Below are 14,086 nucleotides of genomic sequence, written 5' to 3'. Positions count from 1 at the left end.
AATATGTCGCATACATTGAACTGACACAGATGAGATAAATAGTTTGTTTTCTCATTTTTTTGAACTTTACTGGTAGATTTCTTATTAAGTGAGAATATTCACGGAAAGTATCAGTTTCACAAACTATTTTGAAAAATATTAATTCTGGGGTGCTTATGCGTGTTTATGATATTGCCAGCACTAATACAGCATAAGTTTAACCAGTAATTCATTTTGCTGAAAAATGGGAACCTGTAAAATAATGTGTGGCATGTGACATGTACAAAAAGAAAGACATGGCGGTTTTAATAACAAATTTTAATCGTTGAATGAACAGGTTTGATGGGACAATGGTGTAATATAGGTTAGTTTACTTTGTTTTCAAAAGAGGCGAACTTTGCGCATTGGCAAAAATGATTAGGAACTACTGGAATATCTTGTACTACAAGCGAACAATGAATGGTATTTTCCTGAAGTCAAATCTTTAAAACCTTGATGGCGTGATGAAATCAAATTTGCTAGTAAATGAGGAAAGCGATCATTGTCATTCTTGCAAAACATATACATGGAATTTGTAAATTTAAGAGTATACAATGCCCTTGTAAAGATTATGATTGTATGTGTAATGATTTGTTGGGAAAGTATAACTCTTTTCTGACAATTATAGAAGGTGTCCATTAGTTTGAGAGATGAATGTGTAGTGATATTAACTTATGTCATATCCCATTATTATTTGTGTAGTGCATGACTATACCGGGGTTTAGTGCTATCATATTCACTGTCATATTAAGCATTTCATAAGTTCACTGTCTGGACATTTTCGAATACTTGATTATTTCAGAATCATATCGAATAATTTTTTTCGAATCGAATCTCGAATATTCAGAATATATGTAATTATATGTGATTTATTTATTGCAATGTGTCCTCCAGGTAATAAATAACTTGAAACATAGAATCTATCATTCAGACAGTTCTCCGAGTGTTCACACAATTCATTAATAAATTAATGAATTACTAGGAAAAAAAGAGGGAGCTCTCGAAGTATGTATACCAAAATGGTGCACATACTTCGGGAGCGCCAAAAAGGGTCATATGTCATAATTGCATTTTAAAAATATGGCTTTAATAAAAAAAATTGAGAAAGTCACATTGACCTTTGGCCGACAAAAAAAAAGTTGGTGGCGATTCAAAATGTTTACTATTTGATTGGAATTGCCCAGCCTACCTACAAGGCATTGTAATTTGTAACTGTGCTCTACCTATTGTCATATCATTAATTGGAAAAATAACCATAACATGCCAATATGTAATAAGTCAGGATGATTCATGTGGCCTGAAGCAATGCTAGAAGGAGTCTCGGGGGACTCGATGGCTCAATGGGGTTGGCTGTAATATCTTTTTCGATACTAACCAAATCAAATCTGAAAGATTTGAAACCAGTATTAAGATCATCACCAAATAGAGCGAAGATTCGATCTTTTGTGTGAGAATATGCACATTGGTTTCATTAAAGGCATTGTCAATTTTATTATTTTTTTCAAATATTTCCTGTATTGGTAAATTTTTAGTTCCTGTAAGTCACGAAAAAATTCGACGATGCTAAGTTGGTCGTGATGAAAAAGTTTGAACAACACTGACATACCCGTATATTCGCGCATATAGGCCGAGTTCGAAACTCAAAAAAAAAAATTGCCAAACTAGGGGATCGGCTTATTCGCGCAGAACTCAGATCAAACCAAAAAATCGGCTCGTTTGCGCATGACTTTGATCACGTAACGAGTATCAGAGTGCCGGTAATTCGAACAGCTACAAACCATGCTTAGTTCTCATGATAAACAGCGTGCAGGCATGAACAGTCACACTGTAGCCAGAGAAAATTCATGGTGATGGTGTGTAGGGCCATAAATAAACTGTTACCGTATTTCCCAGCGAATAAGTCGCTTTTCTAAACTCAAAATTTTCGGTCTGATTTTAGATGAGTCACCTTAAACACAAATACATCAAAATAGAAAGATGGTTCAGATTCCTGTAGTTGCCATTCAACAAATGAGAAAATGCGGTGACTGCTGCACAAGCCGTTGGAATGGAAATTTTCAATTCCGAATATGAACCTGTTGCGATTTTCTTGAGAATATTACCAGGTTCCAATTCCATCTTATTGGGCGGCTATATGCAAACCCCATATTGTAGGCTTAAGAACGGGCCTCGTCTTATTTGCCAGGTAGACTTATTCGCCAGGAAATATGGTATTCGCTTAGGTTGCTGAACTTGACCAGTTCATAACAGGTACCGGTATGTAAATAATTATTCAGTTATTTGTTATTGAGATGCATTGACCTGATGGTACGTACACGAGGACGAAACCGACCAGCGGTCACGCATACGATGACAGAGATTAGCATACCCTAGTTAATGAATTTTTATAGTTTAATTTGAATTACAGAATATTTTCAACCTCTCAAATTGTCTTGCATTAGACAATATAGAAGAATAAAAGATATTACCTGCACCACCACCACTGTCTTTGCAACATGTTGTCTTACAATATCTTCTTACATATTCCATAGTTTCGCAGTTTTTTTTATTGGCACTGCACCAGATTGCTTCGTCGGGTGCACAAGATGTATCTATAAAATGTCATTAAAAATCATCCTTTATACATGCTGTTAGTTCTAACCAAGGCTACACTATACTATAGCTTAGGGATGGCGAACCAGTGATTCACCATGCTTTTCTGGTAACCTGCAAAGTCCAAATTTAGTGTTAGAAACATTAACATATCACCCATAAAAATTGATAGTAAAACAGGATTCAGTTCAATGTAATAATATGCAACCACTATAGTATATTGACTTAACAGCACAATTGTTGTTATAACATATACCAACACGCTTGATCTGTATATTTTTGAAAATTTGTCTTGCGTCGAGTAACAGCAGTTCTCTTTCAAAGGTACATAAACTAAAGAGGTTGCAAAATTTTTTGAGACGATATACAAAATGGTCCTTTGCTTTTTATTTCAGTATTTTATTTGACATACGATGCCGTATATTCATTTTGGAGAGCCCCCCGCCCCCAACCAACTTTTCCAAGATGTTACCCAAATTTACAGTATAAATTTACAAATATTTAGGGGACTATCATATTTTGACTATCATATTACGAATTTCTTACCACAAGGGTCCCTTGTACAAGGCCGGGTTTGCTCCGCATCACCTTCGCAGTTATTCCCTGTCTCACATGTACGGCTCCTAGTTTCAGTACCTTGCCCGCATTGAACATTACAACCCCAATTGCCCCAATTTGACCATTTTGCTAAAAGTAGAACATTATTAACAAAAGCGAAAAAAATTACTAGCACTGTTTCATGCTATAACTGTATAACATGTCAAAAGTTGAATAGTTAGACTGCGTTTTTACATTCATGAATTAGCCTTTTCTAATTACAGAATTAGGCTGCTAGTATTTATATTTAGGATAGGGCCCCTGATGTGAACTACCCTACTGCGGCGAGGAGTCCAGCAGTCCTCTCGCACATACAGTCCCCACCAGGTAACGAGATCATTTTTGGCAAAATGCTTTTAAAATTCTTTCTATTGACCGCAAATACTAAATTTTTACCTGACTCTGCAAGTGTATCTCTACCACATCACTAAAAAACATGTGGACACCATGACTTGAAGACCGTTTATAAATACTGCCCATAATTACACCATGTCAAAGGGGTAAATACAATCAAAAATGCAGATTAGCGATCACCAAAATTCTTGCAAATGGGAGCACCGTCGTTCGTGTCCTTGATCCTAGATATGCAGGAAAAATGACAGCAGTCCAAATAGATATTGAGTGTGTTGACGTGACACCTACTTTTATTTGACAAAGCGACTAACCGATGTTTTTTTTAAACTTTATCTAACCAAACTAACCCGGTTATTTGATTCCAGAGAGGATAAATTAAAAATGAAGATAATATCGACTGATTAGCGACACAATTGTAGAGAACAATTTCAATATTAAAACTATCAGTTTTACACATTTTAAGAAAAATATTTTTTTACAATTCAATGTGAGTGGCAAAGAATCCATAACCGTTTTGGCGCCCCGGAAACACATTCCTGTTTAATGTAATAAGAGGCACCACTTATATTTTCGACTATTCTCAGTGTGCACTGCAAGGAAGTCAACTCTTGAATCGATAAAAATCAAATAATCATGAATATTGCCTGTAAAACTTATGGTAACAAGAATGAAATTTTTTATCAATGAAACTGATACAATAGTAATAATCATAAAAAATTCGAAGCACTCAAATCAGAGAATGAAACATTTCGATTGCTTTATGAAGATGAAATCATAGATTAAAAAAAGTGGTTACTGTAACCTACGCTGCTACGAGAATGAAAGATATGAGAATTCACTTTATTATGAAGGTATTTAACACCTTAGAAATTATCGATAATCGTGCTTTCCAGTACATTCGAAAAGTCACATATCAGGTATTATTTTTTTTTAAAACAAATGCCCCACAATAAAAATTTTGACCATTACTAAGGAGAGCTGTGTGCACCTTAAGTGAAACCAGGTGTCGCGATTGTCACACTGAATCCGCCCTTGATAACTTGGACCACCTTCAAATCCAGCATTATGGCAGTCTCTTTCACTTTTCTTCGCGCCTACTTCAACCTTCTAATTCTTATCGCCCGTTAAAACTTGCTTAGCTTTTTTGATTTTTGTAATCTGCTATCTAAATAAGTTTGCTTCTTTCGCCACATTTTCTTGTTTTCCTGCATCAACGACTCTAATTCATTCAATGTGTCATCTTACAATAAATTGAATGACTGTTATTTATGATTCATTGGCAATTTTCACAATTTTGGAAAAATTATTTTCCCTGCAATAGTTTTTTATGTTTGTTTTTCTTTGTTCTTCCTCTTTTTATATAGGTTATTCTACTTAAAACTCTGCAATGTCAAATAGAAGCCATTCTAGCTCATTTGAACTCTTTTATAATGCTTCTTAAAATAAACTTTCGTTTTTAACGAAAAAATTACTTTCCATTGCATCTAAAATATTTCTTGATTTTGTTAGCACATTTTATGAAATGCCCCATGATGAATGACAGTGAGAAACTGATGAAATATTTGAAGTGGATGAAAAATGTGGCGACATACTTTGGGTATCAAAATGTTTAAAGATCTGTGAAACAATGGCTTGTAAAAAAATTCCATCATATTGATAGTCAACAAATCTGAAGTCGAATTGAAATGAAGAAGGCACATTTTCTCTGAGACAAATTGTTTCAAGGCAGATAAAGAGATATGGTATATGTGGCGCTGGGATGTGGTGCTCTGCAACACCTTTCCGCTTGGGCATTTCACTTAATTGGCTTTTCCCTAATAAACAATTGAGTATTTTGAGGGCGGTGGTCAGTTGTTTTCGAAATGTTAGGTATATATACCTGTTGAAAGGTTGCCGACCCCCTGACCCCGCCTCACCGAATCTGAGGTTTTGTTTGCTCTCCTGATTTCATAATCGGTTATTATTTATTTGTTTTCAACCATCATTTTATTGTTATGCTGATTATGGAGTCGAAATAAACTTATACTTCTAATTCTTCTAACATTCTGAATCTAAAGTTTCTAAACTAAACAAATACCATAAGTCCTCCATATCAGCTTTGAATCAAAATATCATACAGGGGAATTCCCTGATTCCAAAATCCAAAACATGGCGAACGCGAATTATTGCTTTACAGCGCCACCCTGAGGCTATGCTGACCTTGTCTAAAAACGTCTACTTGCATTGTGACAATTTTGTATTCTTAAGTTGTATTCATACGTTTACTGTGGGGTAGCCACAAGCAAACATTACCAGGATAAGAATAAAAAAATTCATCAGATGATATATCTGGTTTTCAACAGGGATAGGCACATTCCTGGACCAAGGAGCCCTGAGACAAACCTCGCGCAGAAGCACCATACAGTCTGAACTGTTTTCGCTGTAACGCCTTCGTCGTGATGCCTTTGGGGGTAATTCAACAATTTTAGTAGTATTAACAGCATCTTCAGAAAGATGTTAGATTACTCATTGGTGAATATGTTTTTTTTACAATTGATATGATACTGATACAGTTGATATAATACTTTATTTTTCTTACGTGTGACACCCCAGCCACCATTGCCTCCTCCATTTTTACAGCAGGTGGTCTTGCAATTATCTCTCACGTAAGTATCCCTTTCGCATTCATCCTTATATCCGGGGCACCATTGCGCGGCATCTTTCTCACAAGATTCTTTTATAAAAATAACAAAAATATTAATAAATCATTAATACTGCTACTGTGTTTTCCCGAAAAAAGGATCCAGCCTGTATTTTAAAACTGATTTTAATATAAGTCCTTCCTTTAAAATAAGACCTGGTCAATAACGCGAAATATTTTTTTGACCTAGTCAATAGAAAGGAATCTCTCATACTCGTTTTAATAGGTTGATAATCTATGTTTTGCAGTTATTTTGAACAAAAACGAGTTATTTATAAGTAAATGGATATCGGTTTTTATATTTTGTATATTTGAAAATCTCGTAATTCTCTGCTTTGTAATTTTGTTTTTTTTAAATGAAAATATAAGACATTTCCAAAAATAAGCCCTGGTGGTATTTTCGGAAGAAAATTGAAATACGACTCAGTCTTATTTTCAGGGAAACACGTTAGTAGTCAAACAGTTAACATATAAATTTCGATAGTAGCTGACATAATTTTTATCGTGGAATTTTGAGAAAATTTGTATTCGAATATTAATATCAGAAAAATATTATTGTTGTTATAGGTCTGCAACGATTCGAGTTAATTCGAGCCTACATATGAATATTTTTAAATGAGTCCAATTGTGGCAGTCCGTTGAGCAACAAGAACATTGTGAACGAACATTCGCTTTCAGTCACTATTTGCGTAGTGCGTATCACAGATGGAAAATGAAACAATTTAAATAACAATTGATTTTGTTAATGAAAGCATTTTGCACAAAACTTATTCAATGTGTATTATGTGAAAAATGGTATTGATTAGGTATATTTGGGCCATCGATCTGTTAAAATATGGGTGATAAAATGAATTACTTGTTGATGATGGCTAATAATGCCTTGTCGAGTAACGTCCCTAATAATTGATTGTGCTATCTGTCTTGTGCTAACGTGTCGCAGTTGCGTCACTCGCTAGTATGTTCTGTTGCTGTAAACATCTTATGTTGTGTGTTATGCTGGTGTAATAAAGAAGAGTAAGCGTATTCAGTTGAACCCTTATTCTATAATAGCTTGGGTGTAGAACTTAACATATAACCAAGACATTATTAACATGGTGGCAGCGGTATCTGAAATTCGCTTACCGTCGACTCTTGATCTGCATGATGAAAATTTATCAGAAACATTTAAGAAATGGAAGAGACAGATTGATATTTTCATGCTAGCCAGCGGTTCTACTAGCAAGTCAAAGGAAGAACAGAAGGCAATAATCTTATATTGCGCAGGTGCTCAAATGATTGAAGCTGCCGAACACTTTGTATACAGTGAGACAGAAGACGAAAATGACCCTAAAGTTCTACTACAGAAAATGGCTGAACACTGTAATCCTCGGATGAATGAGGTAATGGAGACTTTTCGCTTTTTCAATATACAGTACAAAGACAATTTTGATACATTTCTCGTTGAACTCCGTAGTAAAGCCGATTCCTGTAATTTCGAAAACAAAGACCGAATGATCAGAGATAAAATCGTATTTTCTGTAAGCGGTAAATTACAAGAAATTCTGCTGCGGGAGACTGATCTCAATATGTCAAAAGCCATAAAGATTTGCCAAACATATGAAATGTCAGAAAAGCAAGCGACGGAGATCCGTGCAACTTCGGAAAGCGAGCAACGAATTTTGTCGACTGAAAATAGACAATACCGAAATACAAACGGAGCTCCGAAAAACAAGCGTATTCCAAATGCATACCAAAAATGCAAATTTTGTGGACGCAGACACGACTTCGGGATATCCTTTTGTCCTGCCTACGGAAAAACTTGTCATTCGTGCAATGGTAGAAATCATTTCCGAGTGAAGTGTAGAAACGCAAGCTATGTTCGACAAATGAAGAAACATGACCAAAATGAAGAAACGCTTGAAGAAGGTCACCAGCGTGTCCAGAATATAAATAACGTCAACAGTTCAAGAATTACTGCTCTGATGGAAGTCAACAATTATGAAGTCAGATTTCAAATTGATAGTGCTGCAGATGTCAACACAATATGCGAGAAATATGTGCGGAAAGACCAAATTAGACCAACTACTGACAATCTTGTGATGTGGAATAAAACGAAAATGAAACCACTTGGTGAGGCAATTTTAAAGGTAAAAAATCCTCGAAATGATGAAGTCGCAGAGGTAAGATTTACTGTTGTCAAAGATAATTTCAACTGTCTTTTGGGGTTAATGACAATACAAGAAATGGGTTTGATTACAATAAACAGCGATAAATTTATTGCAAATGTTGACCTACCGCAAACTTTGGGAAACTTGGGAATAGCGAAATTAAAAGTTGATCCCGATTTTCAACCTAGAGTTTTACCTTGTAGAAAAATCCCAATAGCTCTCCAAGAAAGAGTTAAATCAGAATTAGATAACCTCGTGAAAAGGGGAATCTTAATACCGGTGGATGAACCTACCGATTGGGTTAGTCAAATGGCTGTGACTGAGAAACCTAACAAAAAGCTTCGAATATGTATTGACCCTCAACCTTTAAATGCCGCGTTGAAACGAGAACACTACAGATTACCTGTTCTTGATGATGTATTGCATAAGCTACGCAATGCAAAAGTGTTTACCAAGTTTGATGTAAAAGAAGCATATTGGCACGTAATATTAGATGAAGAATCGAGTAAGTTAACGACAATGATCACACCTTTTTCTCGTTACAGATGGGCTAGACTCCCATTTGGTTTGAATGTGAGCAGCGAAATATTTCAGAAACGTTTAAATGAAGCATTGTTCAGATTGAAAGGTGTTATAACGATTGCAGATGACATCATAGTAATTGGATGTGGAGACACGAAATCTGAAGCGGAAGCGGATTTGAGAGAGAACACAAGAAATCTCCAAATCAGGTGCCGAACTAAAAACATTAAATTAAATGATACCAAAGCAAGAATTATGAAAGAAGAAATAACTTTTATGGGCCATAAGATTACAACAAGTGGGATAGAGCCAGATCCTGCTAAGACAGAGGCCATAGTGAAAATGTCATCGTTAAAAGATGTCAGTGATGTGAAACGATTTTGTGGCATGATTCAATATTTATCCAGATTTTTGCCTAATCTTGCCAGTGATCTAGAGCCAATTCGAAATCTCACTAGAAAGAATGTAAAATGGCTATGGAACGAAAAGTGTGAGAAAGCTTTTCAATTGGTCAAACGTAAAATTACGAAATCGCCCGTATTAGCTTATTACGACCCTAACCTTGACCTAGTTCTACAAGTTGATAGCAGCAAAGATGGTCTTGGTGCTGTTTTAATGCAGAATGAGAAGCCTATCGAATATGCATCCCGTGGTTTGTCAAAATCTGAAAGAAATTGGGCTCAGATTGAAAAAGAAACTTTATCTGTTGTATTTGGACTTGAACGATTTAATCAATATACCTATGGTCGCAAAGTTATAATTCACAACGATCATAAACCTCTTGAAACAATTTTGAGCAAACCATTAAGTCAAGCGCCCAGACGTTTACAAACTCTTATGATGCGATTGAACAGATATAATATCCAATTCAAATATATGCCTGGAAAATCCTTATTAATTGCTGATACCCTCAGCAGAAATTTTATCGAAAATTCCAAACATTTTCCACATATTTTGAAAGTAGACGCTTTAGAGCAAATTCCAGATGAAAGAATTGAAGATGTAAAGCAAGCTATGATGAAAGATGATGAATCGATGAAGTTGCTGAGATATATAAAACATGGATGGCCCGAGCATTAGTATGACTTACCTGACTGTGTAAAACCATATTTTTCAATAAAAGATACATTGAGTTATCAAGATGATATTATTTTGAAGGGTGAACGGATATGGATCCCAAAATCTATGCGTAACGAAATAAAGCAACAACTTCATTTTTCTCATTTAGGTTATGCAAGTATGATGCGCCGTGCTCGTGAAACTGTTTTTTGGATTGGTATGTCCAAAGAGATTGAGCAAATTGCTAACAATTGTTTTTCTTGTCAGCAGACGAAACCAAATAATCAGAAAGAACCATTATTGCAACACAACGAAGGAAGTGTTCCTTGGGAAAAAGTTGGAATTGATTTATGTGAGTATAAAGGGAAAAATTATCTAATCACGGTTGATTATTTTTCAAGTTTCTTCGAAGTTGATGTGATGACGACGACAACTACGAATCAAATCATCATATGTCTGAAACGCCATTTTGCTCGACATGGTATTCCAAAGATGTTAATCTCAGATTGTGGGAGAAATCTCAACTCGTCGGAATTCGAGAAATTCATGAGAGATTGGAGAATTCAGCATGTTACCTCTTCACCTGGACATCAACAAGCGAATGGAAAAGCTGAATCGTCCGTGAAAATTTTCAAGAATATGCTGAAAAGGACTGCAAACACGAATGAAGATCAATTTCTAGCTCTTCTAGAAATAAGAAATACGCCGCGTCAAGATTTGAACAGCAGTCCGTCAAAGATGCTATTTGGTCGATCAACCAGATCGATTATACCTACAATTACGAAACCAAACGAAAATTGTGACTCGAAACGCCTGCGTCGAAAGCACAGCGTGAAGAAGAGTTATGACAAATCTACAAGACCAATGCGAGAACTTAATTTGGGCAAAGCTGTATATTTTCAACATCCAGAACGGAAGGGATGGAATAGAGGAACTATTGTGAAACGAATTGCTACACGATCTTACATTGTCAAATCGAAGAATGGTGTTACATACAGACGAAATCGTGTTCATATCCGTCCTGATGAAAGTTGTAATATCGAAAAATATGAACCAAGTATTCCATTCTTGTCTGACTATAAGCCGAACAACCTTCCGGTTGCCAATGACAATTCTCGACCTCTGATTTCGAATGATGTTCCAACCAGACCTCGTCGAAATCGTAAACCTCCTATTTGGATGAAAGACTATGTGACTCAGTAGTGACTATAACTTGATTTTGAGTGTTAAATATTATTGCTCATTTATGCGTCTTAATTGTGGTGGTCATGAATTGCGTAATAGTTAAAGGTGAATATTTCCTATTCTGAATTTGAAAATAATTTATGAAATTTATCTTAAACGAAGAGGGATGTTGATGATGGCTAATAATGCCTTGTCGAGTAACGTCCCTAATAATTGATTGTGCTATCTGTCTTGTGCTAACGTGTCGCAGTTGCGTCACTCGCTAGTATGTTCTGTTGCTGTAAACATCTTATGTTGTGTGTTATGCTGGTGTAATAAAGAAGTGTAAGCGTATTCAGTTGAACCCTTATTCTATAATAGCTTGGGTGTAGAACTTAACATATAACCAAGACATTATTAACATTACTGATTTTCAATTTTAAGATAGGTTTTAACTACAGTATTTCCCAGCGAAAAAGTCTACCCGGTAAATAAGACGAGGCTCCTTTTTTAACCCTGAAAAAATGGGGTTCTAGATTTCAAACTGTCTTCTAATTTCAATCTAGTTGTGTTCATCGTAAATTGCGTCCACCATATGAGAACATCACCGATCTAAAATAACCCGGCAATCTGCGGACATAATATTGTGAGATAATTGTAGAACACAAAATGTTTTTGTGATTTGCAATGTCCAAAAATCATCTTTAATCTGTCGGGGGACATCCTAAAATAAAACTTAAATGTCGTTTCCGTTTTGTTTTTAGTATTTTATAGTGCCGCTCTTCAATCAAGAAAATTTGGGTCACGTATTCACTCCTTTATTTATCTTGTCACACATGATTATGTGATAACTCATATCTCACAACACAAGTGCCATGGTTGCTTGAGAGCAAAAAAGTTGTCCTCGCAAATTTGTGACTTAGGGAGAATAAATGCTGAAATGAAAGATGTTTGAGGCTTAAATAGGACATCACGCTGACAAAAACAGTTGAAGATTTTCACAAATTGCAATCCCAGGTGTATCGGTAAAAGCCTTTCACTCGTGATGCACACAAAAATGCGGCAACTTCAAATATGATAATCACAGCATTAAAATTCCAGATTCACAGCGCGAGAACGCCGATTTATTTAAACTGACCTGATGAGGACGTTATAGGGGATGCTATCGCTGAAGGTAGTTTATGGTCCGAATTGAATAAATAGGTGACCCCGAACGATAAAAATTATCATACTGGCCTAATAAGACAACCCCTCCAAAAGCAGGCCAAAAATTTGGGTCTAGAATAGCGAATTATTCGCCGGAAAATACGGTAAATAATTTCGAAGATATTTACAAGTTATCCTATGCTTTAAAAAAAATGTTTCATGTTTCTGTCGTCTGGTAAAATACCTAGTAGTCAACCTAGATTGTTGTTTTATGTATATATATATAAGTGCTTTGTATGTATAATTTGAGATATTGTATGTGCTTTAGGAATAAAGTAAATTACCTCCGCCTTGGTCTTCGCAACAGCGTGTTGGGCAAGCGGACTTCATAAAAGCATTTCCACAGTTACTTTTGGCGATTGAACCACACCACGTTTGCGTATCTGGTCCGCAGCCTAAGAATCAGAATGAAATATTTGATAACATTATCAACTTAAAGTAAAAATGATTCCGAAAAATGGGTAACCTGAAGGAGGAATTGAAATAGAACAAACAGTGTCATTTTACATCGTCATTTCAAGTCATTGATTTGTAGTACAGACGTAGTCAAACATAAACGCGTGGATTTAATTGATAAGTTTACGAGAAAGAGCGAAGGCATGTAGAAGTTAGCCCGAAATAATTCGGGGATCTGTTTATGAACAGCAATTAATTTATGGCAGACGTTCACAATAGCTATTTCTATTTGGCATTTTAGGTGCATTTTGAACATTTTCTAAAATAACATATTTTCTTTTACAAGCCAAACTACAAGTTAGTAGTCCCGTATCTTGAACAAAAAAGGACAATGTAGAAATATATTATAGGCCTAAATGGGAAATTTGTCACAGTGTGATATTTAGTGAAGAAACACACATGCGTGAGTCATGGATAACAGAATTATATACCACATTATTTTAATATATATTTACCTGTAGGTCCACTACTACATTGTCCACAAGTTTTACGACATAAAAGTTTTATATTTGCCGTATTACAAGATTGAGCAAAGAAGCCACAATTAGCATGAGAATCTGTGCATCCTATTAAAAAAAATAATATTATGATGTTCAATTGTGGAATACCTTGCAGTAGAACAGAGTAATAAGAATGCTTCTTAGAAGCATTATTTGTTACCTTTTATATTGATCATGTTTATATATTTAAATCAGCGATTCCCTCTCTTCTAAAGAAGTACCAAACTTTTGCAGAACTACTTACAAGTCATTCTAATTATTTATTGATTGAATATATATACGATGAATATTGGGAACGAAATGGACCAATGGGTCGCTTTGATGAAATTTTGTTACGGCTAACGTTTCTGTTGTTGGAACAATTCCTTTCCAGATGTTTCATGTTACACCATTGCATATATTTATATTCAACACTAGTACGTTGTAAATTGTACTTACCTTGCTGATATGACATCCCTGCAAATGCGAGAAAAACCAAAACTGATGTCCAAAGCATAGTTTCTCGCCAGCCTCGTTCTTTTTGCTCCAAATATATATATGAGAATTGAATTATATCTATAATCGGTATAATAATTATTAATAAATGTATAATGTTAAATTCGGGGAATGAAGCATTCTGGAATAGTTTTGCTTCCTACTTATGACGATTATGAATACCCAGCCCTGACAGTTTAATTCTCTGACTGAGTTTTAAGTTTTTATGTTATTCATTTGTCCTATCAATTGATCTTGCCAATAGAATATCATTTTTCCTAATCACCATCGTTCTTTCCTACCAAAAGGCATCACTG

The 14,086-nt window shown here is 35.3% G+C and overlaps 1 protein-coding gene across 2 annotated transcripts in view; it reads right to left on the bottom strand.

Annotated features, from left to right (window-relative positions):
* Positions 1-13,871, bottom strand: part of LOC120345378 (uncharacterized) — a 29,847-nt gene extending 15,976 nt beyond the window's left edge. Inside the window, exons 1-6 of one of the 2 annotated variants that reach the window (XM_039414802.2) lie at positions 13,734-13,871; positions 13,251-13,361; positions 12,624-12,734; positions 6,140-6,274; positions 3,157-3,297; positions 2,487-2,609 (exon numbers count right to left, since the gene is read on the bottom strand). In XM_039414802.2, coding sequence (XP_039270736.2) covers positions 2,487-2,609; positions 3,157-3,297; positions 6,140-6,274; positions 12,624-12,734; positions 13,251-13,361; positions 13,734-13,791 — 679 coding nt within the window. In that variant the 5' untranslated portion in view covers positions 13,792-13,871. The remainder of the gene's footprint in view (positions 1-2,486; positions 2,610-3,156; positions 3,298-6,139; positions 6,275-12,623; positions 12,735-13,250; positions 13,362-13,733) is intronic. The other variant, XM_078114891.1, reaches the window with a different exon arrangement.
* Between the last annotated feature and the right edge of the window lie 215 nt (positions 13,872-14,086).

This window comes from Styela clava, chromosome 8 (assembly GCF_964204865.1).
Source record: "Styela clava chromosome 8, kaStyClav1.hap1.2, whole genome shotgun sequence".
Lineage (NCBI taxonomy): Eukaryota > Metazoa > Chordata > Ascidiacea > Stolidobranchia > Styelidae > Styela > Styela clava.
The sequence above is the reverse complement of the archived record's forward strand: the minus strand, read 5'-3'. Positions and strand labels throughout refer to the sequence as shown.